General features: G+C 36.0%; 1 protein-coding gene across 1 annotated transcript in view; it reads left to right on the plus strand.

Annotated features, from left to right (window-relative positions):
- LOC126470685 (dynein axonemal heavy chain 7-like) overlaps positions 1–20041 on the plus strand; it is a 762325-nt gene that overhangs the window by 401166 nt on the left and 341118 nt on the right. The window contains exon 17 of the mRNA XM_050098686.1: positions 14888–15104. Within this exon, the coding sequence (XP_049954643.1) occupies positions 14888–15104 (217 nt within the window). The remainder of the gene's footprint in view (positions 1–14887; positions 15105–20041) is intronic.

Below are 20041 nucleotides of genomic sequence, written 5' to 3' on the forward strand. Positions count from 1 at the left end.
TTCAGCTATATGGTGCCATAGATCTGAAGATGATCACCATAAAGACCAAAATGTATCAGTATTTTAAATAAATGATTATTTGTGGTCTTGGCTGTTTCATTACACGATAATCTGCAATAGATCACAATTTTATCTCCAACTATATTATCAAAAATTATCCATTTCAGAGTTAAGTAGACTTTCTGTTTTGCATATTATAATATTGTATGCTCTGATTTTCTCTCTCTCATGCCAGTAATTAAAATGTAATAATGTATTTTTACTTTGATCGTTGTATGTAAGTAGTAGTGCAGTATAACAACCCAGTTCATTTGGTGTTGGCATCTAGGAGATGATTACAATTAATAGGGCTGATCATAGTAAGATTCATCTGGGTTTTTAGTATAAAGACTGAGGCATGTAGATGAATTTTAACTTCCACATTTTTATTTCATTGGTTTCTCATCACATATTTAAATTACAAGAAACTTGGTTCACAAGACATAATTAAATATAACAAAAGACATACTAAAAGCACTCAAAGCAGTATGATTGACTCCAGATTGATGCCTGCTTATCAACTGACTGCAGACTGTCTAATTTGGTTTGCATTCAGTACTATATAACAAATCATGTTTTCCAGAATGTTCTAGAAGCTATTTGTTCAAACTGAAGACTACCATAACATCTGGTTTTGCAAACAGTAAGAATCTAAGTAAGCTTTTGTCTTTTTTGTATGTACAAAATCTGAGAATAAAAGTGGCAAGAACAGTAGTTTGATACAATCATGAAATAAAAATGTCAAATTTCAAGAATGCCACATCACAAAGTTTGTTTACATTGAGATTTTGTACTATTATTAAGTTCTTTTCACAGAAATTGAATGTGTTCTTGAAATATAATAGTGCTCCTTAATTTGTTGGATGACAAATAAAATTTGGCATTGCGTAAATTAAATTTAGAAAGTAATCAGGTCCACATGGCATTAGTTATAAATGATATAAAACAAATAAAACAGATGACATTTTTCATAGACACAGCATCTATTTGTAAAGTAAAATCTATATGATATTAAAACTCCATACTGTAGTTCACTTACATAATAGGTTGCAAAGACGTGTAACACTACTGCAAGCATTTTAGAAAAAACTATAATTTCATAAATACTTCAGTGTATAGCATATTTATATGGAGATCAAGAATTTTGTACTGTACAACCAAAATCAGAATTAACATTGGCAAAAAAAAAAAAAAAAAAAAAAAAAAAAAACACATTAGCTCAGGACAGGATCAGGTATGATTTAGAAACTTCATTGTCTTGTTTTGTTTTTAGCAGGACAACAATTCAGATAGCATGCAGTAGTCATTGACAACCTCAACATCATTTAGTTGATTGAGTCACGCTAAGTAACCAACTTGATAACATGTCTAGGTCATCCAAAATCTAAAATTACATTGTGAGTCTGCAGATGAGTATCAAATTGTAAATATCATGTTATTAATTACGAAGAACTAAATATTGAAAGTATATTGCAAATATTATACCACTCTGTCAAATATGTTGTTATGGAGGTGATGTGGTGACTGATCATCATAATGATTCTGGTGTTAATAAATATGAAAATATTTTAAGTTAACTTCTACAGAGTTGTTTCATCATTTAACAGAATTGTCACTAAAACAAATAATTGCAGTTCAAGGCATAAAGCTCTTACTGCTTCAGGATCTTAATAAATTTAATCCCTAGGTTTTTCTCTTGTTGTGATAAAAACCACATTCTTGGGTACTGTAGCTTTAGCTCCTAAAGGGAACCATTAATCCTGGTGTCAAAACAGATCATAATATTAAAAGAGAATCAGTATGTAAATTTAAAATTATTTGTTTGATCCTGGTGTCAAAACAAATCGTAAGATTAAAAGAGAATCAGTGTGTGAATTTAAAATTATTTGTTTAATGTTAAGAAATAATTGCCCTAGCCACAATGCAGGTTTATTGTCAATTCTGGTCTTGGCTATGGGATAAGTTAAGTCTATTCATAAACAGCTGTTTCCCTGACAGCTGTCAAGCAACTGGAAGCTGTTGAAAATGCGGATGTTGCATGAACTACTAGCTCACATACGGGATATGTCACAGGTACCTCAATCCTATCCGCTCGCATGGGCCATGCCTCTTCCCCAGAAAATACAGGATCCCTTCAGTGAGAATTTTCAGCTTGGAAAAAGTGAGCTGAATACTTGACAAGCACACAAAGCATTGTGCCTCCTAGCAAAAAGAGGACTAAAGTCACTTATAAAAACAGCATGCAAGAACTGCAATATCGTGTACACAGTAAATGTGCCAGTGACACAATCTTTGTGCACATAAACCTTTTTGAAGTGCTTTCAACTGTAGGCTGTGAAATCTCAATGAGCTGTGTCAAACCACATAGGAAGAAAAAGGACATCAGAAACAAAGAACAACATAGTCGCTTTCAACCACAGGAAAAATGGGTGTAGCCACTGACAGTGAATCAAAATCAATGTTCCTCAAGATGGATTATCAACTAATATGGACAGAAAAGACAAAACAAACAGTGCCACCATGCAACACCCAAGTATCAGCAGGCCTAAAAACAGTTATCATCAACCAGCAAAAATGTGTAAAATAAACCAATTTGCAGATAGTCAAGGGCAGAACTTAGCAGCTGAATTTCAGTCCAGCAGCAATCACAAAATAGCTAGCATAGTGGAACCAGGCACAAAATTTCCGGCAGTGACTTCCATGAACCATGACATGAAAACAGCAACAAACTAATAACAACTTTTTCATGTTCTTAGTGAGAACAAATGATGTAGCAAAAAACGAGATGAAAGACCAATTTATCTCACCCAAAAGAAGACTTCACAAGCTCAGCAGCTCAAATGTGATCGTCTTCTCTGTTCCTTATTGACATGTCTTGCCAGTCTGGTTATGTGTAAACAAAGAATGTTAAGCACAAATAAGAAGATCCTAAATATGTGCATGAGATTAAAAAATGTTACGTTTGTGGACATAAGCTGCATAGGAGGAAGATTCCACACATCTCATGGCTTACATCTCAACAGTCTAGGGAAGGACTTAGTTATAACATGGACCCAAGGAGTAGTGAACAGCAAATTAAATGTGCAGTGCTGTGCTACAGAGGCCATCCCTCTCAAGGACAAAAGTAATGACTACTTGGTAGAATCAACCATGAAATGCCAGGTCAGTAAAACAAGACATCAGCAGGATAAGAGTGACATTTTTTTAGAACAATAAAATCTTCCACCAGTACAACACCAGATGCATGTGTATGTGTTTCATATGTGCCTCACACAGACTTCAGTCCTCACAAAAATAACTTATCACTTTTGGACTATAATGTGCAGGAAACAAAATAAAAGCTTTTGAATAATTTACCACAAAACTATCTCCACTTATAGTAATAGTTACAGAACACCAGAAAACAGTGGACAACATCAATATTGTAAACTAGAAGGCTACAACATAACTACATTCTACTGCAGAACACATAATAAAAGTTATGCTGTTGCCATCTACTCAAGAAAATATAAGTTCTTAATCACCATGGAAAAATATATGTGGCAGGCAATTTCTGTGTTGACAAATATTTCGAAATTACAGTTCTTAAACTCACATTTAGCACTGTCCTTTTCTATGTCATAGGTGTATATAGACCCCCCCCCCCCCCCCCCCCCCGACTCTGTGGAAATTTTGATGCTTTTCTGAAACAATTTGATGGAGTTTTAAGTAAATTAATGTCAGGTTGTAGAAGTGTAAATCTTGTCATTCTGGGAGATCCGAACATTAACACTCTACATGATGGTCAGAAAAGCAAATGTTTTACAGATTGTATCCTGTCTTACGGAGCTAAAGATCTTCTTGGATCAGTACTCATCAGAAAAGCTAACACACATAGTAGTTCAATTGATCATGTTATCACAAATTAAAACCACATCATCTTAACTGACATCAAAATGGTGACACCTCAGATCATTTAGGCCAAACACTTGTGCTAAAATGTTATCCCAAATTCAAACCAAGGAAAATGTATGAGCACAGGTGAAGATTATCTGGAAACAACATTGTTACAATAAGACATAGTTTAAACCAGGAATCATGGGAATCAGTTATGACTAGCATTGGGATCAGCAATAAATGAAACATGTTCACAGAAATTCTGACTGAGCACTTAAATAGAGCCATGCCATTACAAAAAGTGAGTATCCAGAAAAATCAGTCTTCAAAATCAAAACCTGTGCCATTAGATTTTAAAACAAAAGATCTGAAAGTAAAAATGGAAAACATGTATAGCTTACGCAGACTAACTTAGAGTTACATAAAGAACTCTACAAGCAGTACAAATGTAAGAACCACAAAGAAGTCAGGAGATTAAAATCAGAAAGAACCAATCAATAGATACAAGGTTCAGATAACATTTCAAAGACTTCCTTGTCAATTGTAAATAAAATCAGAAACAATGAAACAGAAACTAAAATTAGTAATGTACAATTAACTGTGAATAATGAAGAAATCTCTGATCCCCCTCTAGTCAGCAATACTTTTAATAATTACTTCATAGATACTATCAAAAATGATGTCACTATGTAACAGGATATACAGCACACATTTGAGTCCAGTAACAAACGTAACTGCAGTGCACTACCCACAGTAAGCACATATGACATCCTGCAACTTACTGATAGCCTTAGAAACAAAAAATCAGCAGGATTAGATAACACCAGCATGGTTTTAGAAAGCAAAAGACAACTACCACAGCTATTTATGAGTATCTCAACAAAACCTTAAAAGCACTGGATAATAAGGAAATCACTACTGGTATCTTTTTAGATTTATCCAAAGCCTTTGATGTGATTGACCATACCATACTCCTTAAGAAGTTAGCAAATAAAGGTATAAGAGGAATTGCAAACAAATGGTTAGAATCTTACCTCTCAAACAGATTTCAAAAGTTGAAATTAATTTTGAAAAAAAGAATACAACCACCCATCAATCTACTGTCCACTCCTCTGACACAATGCCTATTAGATATGGTGTGCCACAAGGCTCAATCCTGGGACCCATACTGTTTCTGCTATACATTGATGATATAAGCACAAAGCTTGCTGCAGGATATACCACACTATTTGCTGATGACACAAGTATACTAATAACAGGTACTAATACAGAGGACCACAACCAAAAAATTAAACCGCTTATGTCGTCACTCAGCAAATGGTTCAACGAGAACAAACTGATTATAAACATACAGAAAACAATGTACATCAACTTCAGACTCTCATCCCAAAAACAAGAAATGCCTGATGTGATTCTAAATAACAAAGAGCTTATGTGTGTGGACTCTGTCAAGTTTCTTGGCATATGGCTTGCAGAAAATCTTGAGTGGGAGACTCACACAAATTATATCTCAAAAAAGCTCTCAACTGTGTGTTACATTTTAAGGATACTCAAAAAATCAGTCACAAAATCTGTTCTCATACGTGTATATTATGCTTACTTCCATTCTACATTACAGTATGGAATCATATTTTGGGGGAACTCACCTGGAGGTAGATATATTTTCAAAATGCAAAAAAAGGCAATACGCATAATATGTAATCTAAGACATAACGAATCATGCAGACAACATTTCAAAACAAATGGCATTATGACACTGCCCTCTGCTTACATTTATAATATCGTCTCATTTGTCAAGTCATACCTGTTAAACAATGACTGCACACTAAAATTCAATGGAGATATTCATAACTATGCAACAAGGCAGCAATCTGACCTACATATGATTCAGTCCAGAACTACCTGCTACCAAAAAAGAGTTTTAAATGTTGGGATAGAAATGTATAATAATTTACCCAATGAAATCAAAGCAACAAAGAACCCAAGAGCCTTCACACATAAGTTAAAAAAATATCTCTTGGACCATTGCTTTTATGCAGTTGATCATTTTTTTGAAAGGAGTTAAAAATGTAAAAAATATGATAAATATTCAATTAGGCCTGAAAATTATATACTGTGCATGTCTATGAAATACACTGGACTACTTTGCTATTACATTTGTATTGGCTGTTTGTATTTTACCATACAACATTTGTATTTACTGTTTTGTTAAAGATAGCTAACTTCCTCATTGCAAAATAATGTAAAATCAATTTATTAAATATTACCTGCAAATATGTTCCCTTGACCTATCCAATATTGTATGTACAACCTTACATTTCTATGATTTGTATTAACGGTTTTGTTTAAGATAGATAATTTCCTTGCTACAAAATAATGTAAAAATCAATTTGTAAAAATTACTTGTAAATAGCTCTCTTGACCTATCCAGTATCATATGTACAGCTGTACACTACTATGATTGCCTGAATCAATAAAAATACAATACAATACAATACAATACAAATCTCTTCCTTCTATTGAAGAAATTGTGATGAAGTAAGCTGGGATATTTTTACTTGCCCTCTTGTTTTTGACATCTGCCTCTTTAAAATTCATTTTTTCAGTTTTAACTAATTACCATTAGTATACGTGAATATTGTCTGCATTTCCATAAAAGAGAAAGGTTGGACCTCAGTTTTAAAGAATATAACACCAGATCGAATTTGTGCTTAGTTTTATGTATGCATTTGATTTTCTAGTTTATTTTGACTATTCCTAGTTAGTATCTTTCATTATAGGGTGAAATCAGTAATAGTTTCATAATTTAAATTCTATTGTTGACTTACAAACAAATATAAATTCTGTACTAATTATAAAGATTTGAAGGAATAACTACTAGTAATCTTAAAGTATCTATTTGGTGCTATTCGAAAACATGTTAGCAAAGCCAGCCCTTAATTAACTCCAAAGTAATTAACAGTTTTGTCAAAAGTATTGTTTGCCTCATGATATTTATTAATTTCATGATTTAAACAAATAATTTAGCCTAACTCTTGTAGTAGAAGGAACTGTTAAAAAGAAGAAATTTTTCTATGTATTCAGTTAATTTAATGAGTTAAGTTTTAATTGTAATTTCTGTAAATTCAAATTCAAACAATGTGTAGTTTCAGCACCTATTATTGTGATGATATTTAAGGGCCCGAGTTTTGATCATAAGTCAGTCAATCCATGGCCGAGTTTCAGACAAGGAACCTGTGCTGGTTAGAACAACAACAATGCATCAACTTAACTGTGAAATAAGTGTAACACAATTATGCTGTGTGTTAAAACAATGACAGTGTCTGTTCTGTACTTACCTGATTATTACCTGATTATTCCGAAAGAACTGTGAACTATGTGGTTATGTTTTTACTGCTCATTGATGTTCAACAGGGAACTCTTGTAGCAGTATGTGGATGTTCACCTGCTAACTATTAATGAGGCTTATGGGAAGTTATAACAATAGTGGACTGGCCATATATAGCCGTGTATTATTGGGGGATTGTGAAAAGTGAAAGTAAAAAACTGTGGAACACAATTGTGCATCTGTCGGCTACATTATTTACAATAGTCCATGTCCAAATAACAAACTCCACTTTTCAGCCAGTGTAGCAATGCAGTATGTCAACACGGAGGACAACCGATGAAGAAACAAAGCAGATGAGTGTCGTCACAAAATGCAAACATCAACTAATGGAACCACTAGTTCATTTATTAAACTGTGTTCTCAAAAACAGTGCGTTCCCTGATAAGTTGAAACTGGCTGTAGTTAAACCAATATACAAAAAGGGGGAAATAAAGCATGTACAGAACTACAGACCCATTACAATAATCTCAACTTTCAGCAAACTCACAGAGAAAATAACATATAAAAAATCCTGGAACATTACAACAATGCTGACACATTAAGTGATTTCTAGCATGGTTTCAGAAGAGGTTGAAGTACCACGTCAGCAGCAGTGCAATTTGTCCATCATATACTTGAAAAAAGAAATTAAGAATCCTAAGCAGCAGGAGTATTTCTGGACCTCTCAAGGACTTTTGATAGCATACATCATGACATGCTCCTATCCAAAATTGCGAAGAGTTGAGTCTTTGAAAACATGCAATTGCTAGAAACATATTTAAAGGGTAGACAGCAGTGCACAGAGATTATATACTCTAATGGAGAAATACTGGAGAGGAGAAGGTCAAATATAAAAAATATCCCTCCTAATACCGTGGGGTCTATAATGACCCTAGGCCATAATTTTCTGTAAGATATACCTTATTTTCAATTCCTAAAAATTATGAAAAATTCGGATTTTTCCTGAATTAAGTAATGGGTTCATAATATGTTTATATAACTTTTTGAAAATATTTAGTTTTGCAGAAAATCAAGAGAGAACCACAGAATACCATTGGGGTTAAATGTGACCCCATTTCTCTCTTGCGGTATTACTACACAATAACACTGCATTGAATCCATAACTGTTGCTGTATTTCCTTTGTTTTATTCTTGTAAATATTGTTGTAACGTGTGATTGTTGCCGATACTTTATAAGCCGACAGTTATTTGTTCCATACAAGTGGAGACTACTATTGTGTGTGTTGCATTTAGTGGAAAATGTCTTGTCACCTATTCAAAGATGAAATGCTCGAAACATTACTGCAGGATAATCCTCTATCTAGAGAATCAAATAGTGATATCAGTGGTATAGTTTTTGATGTCTCAGGCAGTGACGGAGAAATTCATGTCTTAGAAGAGAATATTCTTCAATCAGACGGAAGTTCAGAAGAAGATTTGGACAGTGCAGATGTCCAGCCTGAACAGGAAGTAACACATATTTCTGACTGTTATATGTAAGTACACATTGTATTTTTGTAAATGTGCATCAGGGTCTAACGCCAAAATATACCCTTTGTATTTTTTAAATTTATTTATTTATTTTTTAGTTTGTGTAGGTCTAAAAACAAAGAAGAATTGTGGCACAAACACAAGTTGAGAAGAGCTTGTGGAAGAGAAGAGAGATGGAACATAATGCGAGTAAAGCCGTAAATGGAAACCAGTAGATGTAATTGAACTGAAGTGCTTTATCATTGTCTTGATCCTAGCAGGTGCTTACAAGGCCCATAATGAAGTAGTTACACATCTGTGGAACAAAGAGGATGGTAGACCCATTTTTAGTGAAGCAATGGCTAAAAATTGCTTTATGAAGATTTCTAGGTGCATCTGATTTGATGACGCAGATGTGAGACATCACAACTGTGCTTCTGACAAGCTGGCTCCCATTAGAGAAATATTTGAAATGTGGGTACACACATTTCAAGAAGCATATGTTCCTCACAGCAACATAACAATTGATGAACAACTTGTGGCATTTCGTTGTAGATGTCCATTTCGGCAATATATTCCTTCAAAACCAGGAAAATGTGGATTAAAATTATGGGCTGTATGTTTTCAATCTCCAAGTTTACACTGGTCAACAAGAAAATGAATCTCGTGAAGTTGGTCAAGGCGAGAGAGTTGCTTTAGATATGGTGAAAGACTTAGAAAACAGTGCCAGAAATGTAAGAACTGACAAATTTTCACTAGCCTTAGTTTGGCTAGAGAACTTCTGAAAATCAGTCTCACACTCTTAGGAAAAATTGGAAAAAATAAAAGAGAACTACCACAAGCTTTCACTCAGACCAAAATTCAAATCAAATATTCAACTATTTTTGGATTCCAAGAGCATGTTTCAAATGTTTCATACTGTCCAAAAAAGGGAAAAGTTGTAACTTTGCTCAGTACAATGCATTCAAGGAAGGAAGTGGAAGATCATGAAGAATGCAAGCCAGTAGTGATTCTGGATTATAATAAAGCAAAATCAGGAGTAGATACCATGGACAAGCTGGTTAGAACATACACTACAAAGAGGATGAGCAGAAGGTGGCCAATGGTATTATTTTACAACATGATTGATATCAGTGCACTGAATGCATTTATCATATGGCTAAATCTTAAACCACACTGGGCAGAAAGGACCAATTACAAGAGATGGGCATTTCTCATAGAATTAGGATAGCAGCTCGTCGGAAGAAGGCCAGACCAAATTATTTCTCCAGTACTTCCATCAACACTACAGACAAAAAAAAAGAGGAAGGTGTCCGTTTTGTAAAAGGCCTGAGGATAGAAAATTCACTGATAAATATTCAAAATGTGAATGTTCTGTGTTTAAAAACCACTCTGCAATTTATTTTTGTAAGTGTAATGTATCATAAATGTCAATTCTGAATTTAATCAAAAATGTTTGTAGTTTCATGAGTATCATTTGTTAATTTTACAGAAATAAATAATTAAAAAAATGCATTTTAATTTAATGTAATGTCACTGATATCATGTTTTAGACTGTGGAAAAAATAAGGAACGTGATTTTATTCTACCATTATTAAAACTATCCTTAATAACAAATAAATTCGGTTGGGGTCACTAAAGACCCCAATGGTACTCAGTATAACAAAAAATACTTGGTATTAGAAGGGTTAAACAATTTGTATATCTCAGGGATCCATTATAGGCCCAGTCTTACTCATATGCTATGTAAAGCTCTCTTGACAATAAGGAAATGATCATTATATAATGAAATTTTCACTCTATAGCGGAGTGTGCACTGATATGAAACTTCCTGGCAGATTAAAACTGTGTGCCAGATCGAGACTCGAACTCAGGACCTTTGCCTTTGCGGGCAAGTGCTCTACCACCTGAGCTACCTAAGCTCAGGCGGTAGAGCACTTGCCCGTGAAAGGCAAAGGTCCCGAGTTCGAGTCTCAGTCCGTCACACAGTTTTAATCTGCCAGGAAGTTTCAAATGATCATTATGTATGCAGATGATACATCTGGTGTCTGCAATGCTGAAAGTGAGACCAGCCTAGTTGAAGAGATACATAACTTTATTGAACATCCAAGAGCCCGCTTCGAAAGAGACAACCTAAAAGTTAACATAGAAAAAACTAATATTATTTATTTTAAACCAAGTGGCCCAAACAGAAAGAATACTGTGATTGATGAAAGTCTACCAAAAACCTGTACAGATCTAAATTCTTGGGTTTATGCATAGGTGATTGACTTTCATGGAAGCAGCAAGCTGATTATGTCTGTAAAAAGTAGCACCAAGGCTATACGTATTAAGAAGATTATCACCATATATTAATTCTGAAACCCTAAGGACTGTGTATTACGGATTAGTGTACCCTTTCTTGTCATGGGATAGTAGTGTGGGATGGGACATGCCAAACTAAATGAAAAGGGTTTTCATACTGTAGAAGCAAGCTTGAGGATCATACCAAAAGTAAAACCAGGAATTTCTTGCAAACCCCCATCATTTAGAAGCGATAGTCTCACAGTTTATGCCATGTATATACTAGAAACTATAATGTTAGTGAAAGAAGACACTAAGACTACAAAAAGGAATGTGCATATGAATGTGAATATTCACAACTATATAACAAAGAATAGAAAAGACTTTCATATGTTTAACAGAAGATTAACTCTAACAGCGAAAAGCTCCTATGTCAAAGGAGGTTTTTTTTATATAATTTATTACCAAATGAAGTTAAGATATTGACAGGGGATACTTTTAAAAAGTGAGTCAAGCAGTGGCTTATCCAAAAATGCCCTTATAACTTGAATTTATCATGAATTATAATGTAATAATAAATAATGTAAACTAAAAAAAATTGTAATTGTAAAAACTTTATACTTAGTTTAAAACACACATGCATGTAAAATTATGTTACGAGCAATAAATTGAAAAAAATGAAAATCTCATCAACTTGGTTGTGAGTGGTGGGTCAGTGGTAGGTCCAGGTACCCGGCACAGGGGAGACAGTGATTGGGAAGAACTTAGGCTACTACACCCACCCCATTATCGACAAGTCTGACACTTAAAGTGTTGGGAAGTCTGCTGAGTCACATATCAAGAAGAAAAGTGTGCATTTATCATCAACAGTTTACATATAAGGCAAATAATGGTAGCCATCATGGAAATGGCATCAAAGAATAAGACAGATCATCATGTGCACTTTGTGTGTTCATACAGTGGCTTTCTACACATTTAAGAAGTTGTTCTGGCTGCCATAGAGAAACAGAATGCAACCAGCTGAAGACTGTTGCACACACTGGAAGAAATGATACCTGTCATCTATACTCTGAAGTCATACTCAGATCATTCCATTGACTGATAGAGAAGATGGAGAAGACCAGCCTTGATCACTAAATTACAATGAAGATCAAAATTTACAGCATTACTCCGGGACAGATCATGGGTCAGTAGTTCTGAATCTTGTGAAGGCTTCAACTAGATATTTCAGAAGTTTTAAGGCATGTTAGGTTTCAACTTCCAAGACCTGTGCCATATGACTGAAAACTGTAGGAAGCTTCCAATTCACTCAGTGATGCACTACACATCAGTGGCTACTATGCGAATAGCTGTGTGGAGGTTTCACACAAATTGTTTTTAGATTACATGTCCATCCATTCAGTCAAGATAATAACAGCTCTTCTGACTGACAGTTTATGAATTATTAAAGTAAATTTATAAGTTTCAGAGGCTTTGAAATATAATGTACAGCATATAATTTAGCATATAGGTATGGTCATATGTAGACACATCACACTGAATGCCAAATTTTGATCACTCAATTATTTAAAAAATTTGTGTGTATATCGTTTTATATTACTTTCGTAAGCTTAATACTTTGTAGATTAAGTGACATAGATTATTGGCATCCAGACACAATACTGCAGCACCATTTCTATATTAGTAGTAGTAGTAGTATCATGAGGCTGTATTAAGTAGGATCATTGTATAGTAAATATCTCAGTGAAGGCATAAAATTTTCTAATTTTTATGAGTGTGTCTAGCCACACCTACATCATTGTTGTTTTGGTCTTCAGTGCAAAGCCTGGTTTGATTATGGCTCTTCAGGCTAGTCTATCTCATGTACGCCTCGTCGTATCTGCATAACTACTGTGACCTACTACTACGTGAACATAGCAGAGCCTTGGTCCTGTCATAGGCCCCCTGCCCTCCCAAGAAGTAAGGTAGAGAAAAAAAGGATTGACATGACCAGTAAAATGACCCCAGTTTTACAGAGACATTGAAACCGGTTTAGGAGTCATGTGGAGCAATGTAGGTTTCTGATACTGGTGTGGCGTCGATAGGTCACATCAACCACATGAAGCATGATCTTTGAACTCTAACTGGTCTGACAAGCCGCCATGTTAATGTTCCAGTCAACCTTTGTACCTTGTACAGTGTACATGTGTTCCCGTTTTCCATACTGGTAAGTCTTCTTTTCTTCTGATTCCAGTACACTCCTAATGCTACAGTAGTTAGGGACTATATCCTGCACAAGATGAATGGTGTCATGCATCACAGAGGTAACAAAGGCATTGTTGTAATTCACAGTGAGGAATATCATGTCCAGCTTCTTGTCATCAGCTTTAATTTACAGGCAGTTACAGTCACAGTCTATTCCAATAGGAAGTTAACAGAATGTTCATTGGACTGTCTGTCAAGCTAGTACATGGAAACAAGCAGAGAATTATCTGGCAATAGGTATAATCATCACATTTTTCCTCAGTGGTGAAAAGTTTCCATGGGAAACTTGCTATGTTACTATGATGAGATAAATAGATGAGTAGTAGAACTATTCGCATTGTCACTACATGGGGAAATTCTTTCTTTCCAACAAGATTACCATTAGAGAGAGTATTTGAACTTCTTGAGTGGTTCACATAAACCTGAAGTCTGCTGCAGATGTCTTCCTCACAGAGCTTCCAGATATTGTGACATCTGAACTCATTGATTGGAAATTTGACTTTTTTTTATTTTGCTTATAGTTTTAGTTAAAAGTTTCCCTTCATTTTATAGTGATTGATGTCCATTTGAGATCATCATAAAGGGGCACACCACTCATGTTATATAGTACAATTAGAGATAAATATTTCAGCCTGTTGTGTAATAACTTACATTTGCTTACATCTGGTTCATATGAATCACAGATGTCCAGGCACTTTATGAACTGAAACCATGCACATAATTAGAATTTTAACAAATAAAATTTCAAAATATCCATTGCAAAATACACCTGATATTTGTAATAGTTCAGACAACCTCTAAAGTTTTTGGATTAAAATACAAAACATGGTATCAATAAAAACTGTGGCTTTCTCTCTTTGATATAGGGAGGAATATTAACAGCTGGCATAACTTTTAATGGATTATTAATGAACAAAAAAGGGAATCAGTGACCTATATTTATTCAGTAAAAACTGACAATGAATTTTACTAGTCCTTGTTCCTAAATATTATCTATATTGTATGAGCTATAAGCTTATGTATGAGCTATAAACTTATGTAAGGGTGTCAAATCATGTACCATAGCATACATTCCAGGTCACAGACACAGCACTGAGTAGCTGTCAGAGGGCATTTATGTACAAAGCTGGAAGAATTATAGTTTGTTGAACAGGTGTATTTCTGTTGTTATAAGTTCTTTTGTCTGTAGGAAACACCGGATTATTGAAATGTGAGTTTTCCGTTTTACTTTGGGTGCCCAGATATCAAGTTTTTTGAATGCTTTATTCATTCTGTTTTTAAATCCTTATATTAAAGTTTCCTATTTTATTATATTGGAAACAGTGTAACACATTCTATGGTGCAGGCAGTCAAAGAACTGTTACTGTGATAAATGACATAGACATAAATTGACTCATTGTACAAGGCAATATATGTCTTACAGATGTGTATGTCTTACAAATGTGTTAAGAAATTGTGCCAATGATCACTTCCCTAATGTACTTTACTGTAATTTTTTCAAATTAATCATATTCATTTTCAAAAATTGTTATGTAGCTAATGTTAACTCTCTGTATTCAGTAACAGATGACAACTGTTAATCAATTTTAATCACAAACAATTTTTCAGGAAGTTGCACCCAAGAAAGCCAAATTACAAGTTGCAGAAAGAGAATACAATGCAACCATTGCTCTTCTAGAAGAGAAACGTGCACAAGTTAGGAAGCTAGAAGAACAGTTAGCAGAACTTAATGCAAAATTAAATGAGGCAAATCAAAGAAAAAAAGTGCTGGAGAATGAGGTTGCAGCATCTACCAACAAGCTCATGAGAGCTGAGAAGTTAATTGGTTAGTACTATGATGATAAAAACATTTTTGAGTTTTTATTTCTTGTTAATTTTAACTACTGCAATTTCAAAGAGAACAATTTACGTAGTAACCTGCACATTACTACACCTCCACCACGACTACCACGGTGGGCATCACAAATTTGAGTAGCATGCCATTCACGTGCTCCAGGCCCTCACCAGAGACACCAACCATGGCCAGTGCCTCAATCACCTGCAGCCAATAGCCAGTGGCTCCTAGTGGGCAAATGCTCTTTTATATTTCCATGCACTGACTCCCACCAGCAGTCTTGAATATTACACTAAACTGTGTTATACTACTTATGTGTATGCTGTCATGCTGTGATTTCTTGTAACTGTGGCTTTTATTGTGTTCAGAGTTATAACACAAGTGCGAACAGGTGAAACTTTTGTGTACTCAGCTTCACTGACTGTTTTTTCGTTAACTTCTCCAGGGAGGCAGTGAATCAATCATTTCTCCAGCAGCAGCAGCCTACTAAAGCCACTTTAGAAAAACTCATGGCTATGTTGAGTGTTCAGGCTCTACTGTCTGAGGTTCACTCACTGCCACTCCTGCCATATAATGACTCTTCTAAAGATTGGGAAGCTTATTAAATATGTCTCCACCAGCACGTCCTTGCATTTAGGGTGATGGCTGCAGACACTTGAAATACTTTGTTTTTGTCATTCATTCTTCCTTGCATGTACCAGTTGTTGTATCACTTAGACTCTTTGCAGGAATCACCCTCACTCTTTTTGATGTTATGTGCAGTTTGTTGTCTTCTTATTATCACTAGAGCACCTGTGGCATTGCCACTTGTGTATAATTTTATCAGAGCTGCAAGCAGCCACATCAGTTTTATTGGGATAGGGCAGCAGAACTGTAGGGTTTGAGACATATGTGTTGCTTTTTTGCTAAAACCTCCAAGGAATCCTATGCAGACTCCATGGTTAGAGATGTGGTCTTCTGTCTAGCAGCTAATAAGGAAGTTCATCAGAGAGCCATTCAATGTGAGGATCCATCCTTGGAAGAAATTTTAAACATTTCTGTCTCCTGCACTACAGGCCAAAAAAATCAAACTGGGGAGGAACATCCCCATTTTGATAGTGAACCACTGGTGCACAGCAACAGCCTTGATGAGCAAAGAGAAAGCTACTGCTGTTCAGGAAACCTATCTGCAACAGACAATCCCACTGATGACAACAAAAAGGCACCATGCAGCACTTCCATCAAGGCCATCTTGTTTTATGCAACATTAGGTGGCTGCATACCCCAGGTGGTAGGCAGTGTGCCACAAGTGTCACAAGAATGACCACACTGTATCAGTTTATCATTCTCAGCCTTCCTCTGAACAAATGGACATTGACATTCATTCTATTGCATTGTTGCCTGCAGGTCAGATTAAACTCTTTATTGAAGTGTCTGTGCTGAACAAACAATTGTCACTCCAAGTGGACACAGGAGTGGCTGTTTTGCTCCTCAACTCTCAAACATATGCAAGGCTGGGCTCCTCACAATTGGCTCCTCTCGAACACCTGGTAAGGGACAACGAATGGTATATTCCTGTTCTTGTTCAATCTACTGGCACCATGGCTTACAAATTTGTAGTCTTTCCTAACATATATTTGGTTGTTAATGATCCTCATATTAAGAATTTGATTGAGTTAGACTTTTTGTTGCTTTTGAGTTTTCTATTACTGACACTGTACATCTTGTAGGGCATAAAGCTCCTTATCAGAACTTAGATTCATTGTGTTCCAAATTATTGCATTTGTTTTTTGAGGGGTTATGCTGTGTGAAAAACTTCACAGGAGATAAAATGCTGAAACCTCCAGCTTGGCTGCATTTTTTCAGGCACAGATCATACCTGTGACCTTACAAGTTAAGTCCAATTTGGATCAGTTGACATCACTAGGTGTTGTCCAACAGTTTTCAACAAGTAAGTGGTGCTTGTCAGAAAGCCATCAAGCCAGCTATGACTCTGTGGAGACTTTAAAGTTAATACCAGAGCACAATCTGTTATTGGCACATACTCTATGCCTCAAACTGATGAACTACTTTCAAAGGTGGCCAGGGACCAATTCTTCTCCAAAACTGACTTAGGTAATGCATACCTGCAGGATCAATTAGATTATGCATTGAAACAATGGCTTCTCATGGACATGCCTTTTGGTCTTTATCATTATCAGTATTTTAATGTTGGGTGTAGCTAGTGCCCCAGCTATTTTCCAATGCTTTGTGGATCAACTTACGGCACAGATTCCTTGCTGCATCAACTATCTTGATGATATTGTAGTAATGGGTGCTACAACAGAAGAATACTTACATAACAACTGTTCTTTGTTTACTTTTTTGCAAATAGTATAATCTTACTAAGTCACCATTTTCTTCAACCCTCTATTGTGTATTTCAGTCACGAACTTTCCATCCAGGGTGTTTGACCCCTGGATCAGCATGTCAATGCTATTTCAATTTTGCCTCATCTGACCAATTTGGGGAAACTAAAGATGTTACATGGTAAAATACCTTACTCTCACAGGTTTCTTCCAAGTGCAGCCACTCTGGCTCACCCTCTGCACCAGCTGCTTCATAGAAACTTTTCTTTCAAGTGGTTTCTGGCCTGTCAGCATGCATTTGTGCAGCTTAAAAACAGATTACCCTCTCTGTCTCGTCTTTTGGCCTTCTAACTTGATAAACAATTCATATTTACCATAGATGTGTCCCAGTCCCAGTACATGGTTGGGGCAGTTCTGGTCCATTATCATGTGGATGGCTCTAAGCAACCCATCACTTCTGCATCCACAATGCTCAACAGAGCTCAGCAGCACTATTCACAAGTCAAAATAGAAGCCCTTGTACTCTTTTATCTCAAACAAAAATTTCATGTAATCTTAGATGGTATAAAATTCCACCTAGTCACAGTTCATAAATCTTTGTTTCCTCGCTTTAGCCTGTAGTTGCTTTACCTGACAGAGTTGCTCATGACCTTCAGTGTTGGACCTTATATTTGTCGTGACATAATTACAAGATCCATTTCTGCTCTATGTCACAGCAGGCAAATGCAAATGCATTGTCTCAGCTAAGCATGGGGCCTGATCCATTGTTTGGTCATGAAAGACAGTTGTATTTTTAACTTGATATGGAAGCTAGAGAGACTATTGATGGTTGCCCCATTACCAGCTTCAGAATTGCATCAGCCACATCTGCAGACCCAGAGCTAAAACAAGTTGTGCACATGATGCTACGCAGGTGGGCTGATCGTCCACTGGACTGTGCATCTGAAAGATTGCAGAACTTCTATGCTTTCTGTCATTGCCTTTCCCTGTTGGATTGTGTCATTCTCTTGTCGGTGGAAGGGGGTATCCACTGTATAGTGATTTGAGCACTGCTGTGTATGGTTCTCAACCTGTCACATCAAGGTCACTGTGGAGCCTCTCACACTAAAAAATAATTGGTACATCAGTGCATGCTCTGGCCTGGTAATGATCATGAGGTGGAGTGTCTGGTTGTGTCTTGCCACAAGTGTTCAAATCAACAGGTGGCACAGTGCAGTGTTTTTACCCTTGGCAGCACCCTTGCTGACTTGGGAAAGATTCCATATTAACTTTGCTGGAAATTACTTAGACACTTTGGGGTTGTTGGTTGTTGATGCCTTTTTGAAGTTTCCTGATGTTGCTCATTGCACATCTGCCACAGCCAACACAAGAGTCAAGGTGGTGTCAGCAATTTTTTTCTGTTGAATGCCTACCCAGTATGATGGTTCCTCAATCTTTATCTCAATCATTTTAAGATTTTTGTTCCTCCTATGTCATCCACCATGTGAAGCCACCTCCATTTCATCCACAATCCAATGGTGAGGCAGAACATCTCATGCAGATTTTCTTAAAGCAAATGTGCAAATATGTCACAAAAATTCTGGCAGAAGAGGCCCTTGCATTCTTTCTCAGCTCCTTTTGGACCTGTGTTATCAGGTGAGGAATTGCAGGTCTCCCCTTAACAGATCAGGGGTGCACTAGATAAAGGAAGAAGCTACTTTAGCAGACTACTTGTCGAGTGAAATGGGAGGCATTTTAGGCTAGGTGAGAGCTTGAGGTACTCTTATGAACACTCACTGCTCAATATGCAGATAGAAAAATCAGACCATGCTCAGAGTATAGACACTACTACAGTCAAAATTCTATCAGGAAATTGTGAAGTATTCATAACAAAGTTCCCAAATTTACGACCCTCTAGAAAAGTTCTCATGCTTAAATTGTTCTTGGGTTTGAGAGCGGGCTGAAACCCAAAGGAGAAAGCTCTGGGATATTTAATGAGTCATGGAACATATATTGGAAAAACAGATTGGATGTCATAGGAGAAAGAGAGTTCATTACTGTTTACCAAAATGTTGTCTCTGTTGAGGACAAAATTAAATGTTACACTGAAGTTATCTGGTCACATATAACAGGTCTAGGTGAAACCAAGTTAATTGTTCAATTTGTTTGTGGACCACCCAATTCTGCTGTGATAGTTCTAGAGTCATTCAAAGAAAATCTACAATCGTATTGCATAAATACCTAGAACATGCAATACTAGGTGGAGGTGATTTTAACCTATCAGGTATAGAATGGGAGGTGTATGGGTTCATTGGAGGCGATACGAACAGACAGTCTTATGAAGCATTTTTGATCATGTTTTCTGAAAACTTTTTGAGCAGTTAGTTCAACAGCCCACACACAATGGAAATATCTTAGATGTTGCAGCTACAAATAGGCTGGGTATCATCAGTGACATCAGTATAGAGATGGGGATTAGTCATCATGATGTCATTATAGCAACTATGGTTATGACAGTTAATAAATCAGTCACGAAGGATAGGAAAGTGTTTCTGCTAGAAAGAGCAGGTAAGCAGTTGTCAACATCTCACTTAGACAATTAACTGTCATCATTTAGTTCCA

The sequence above is a fragment of the Schistocerca serialis genome, chromosome 3 (genome assembly GCF_023864345.2).
Source record: "Schistocerca serialis cubense isolate TAMUIC-IGC-003099 chromosome 3, iqSchSeri2.2, whole genome shotgun sequence".
Lineage (NCBI taxonomy): Eukaryota > Metazoa > Arthropoda > Insecta > Orthoptera > Acrididae > Schistocerca > Schistocerca serialis.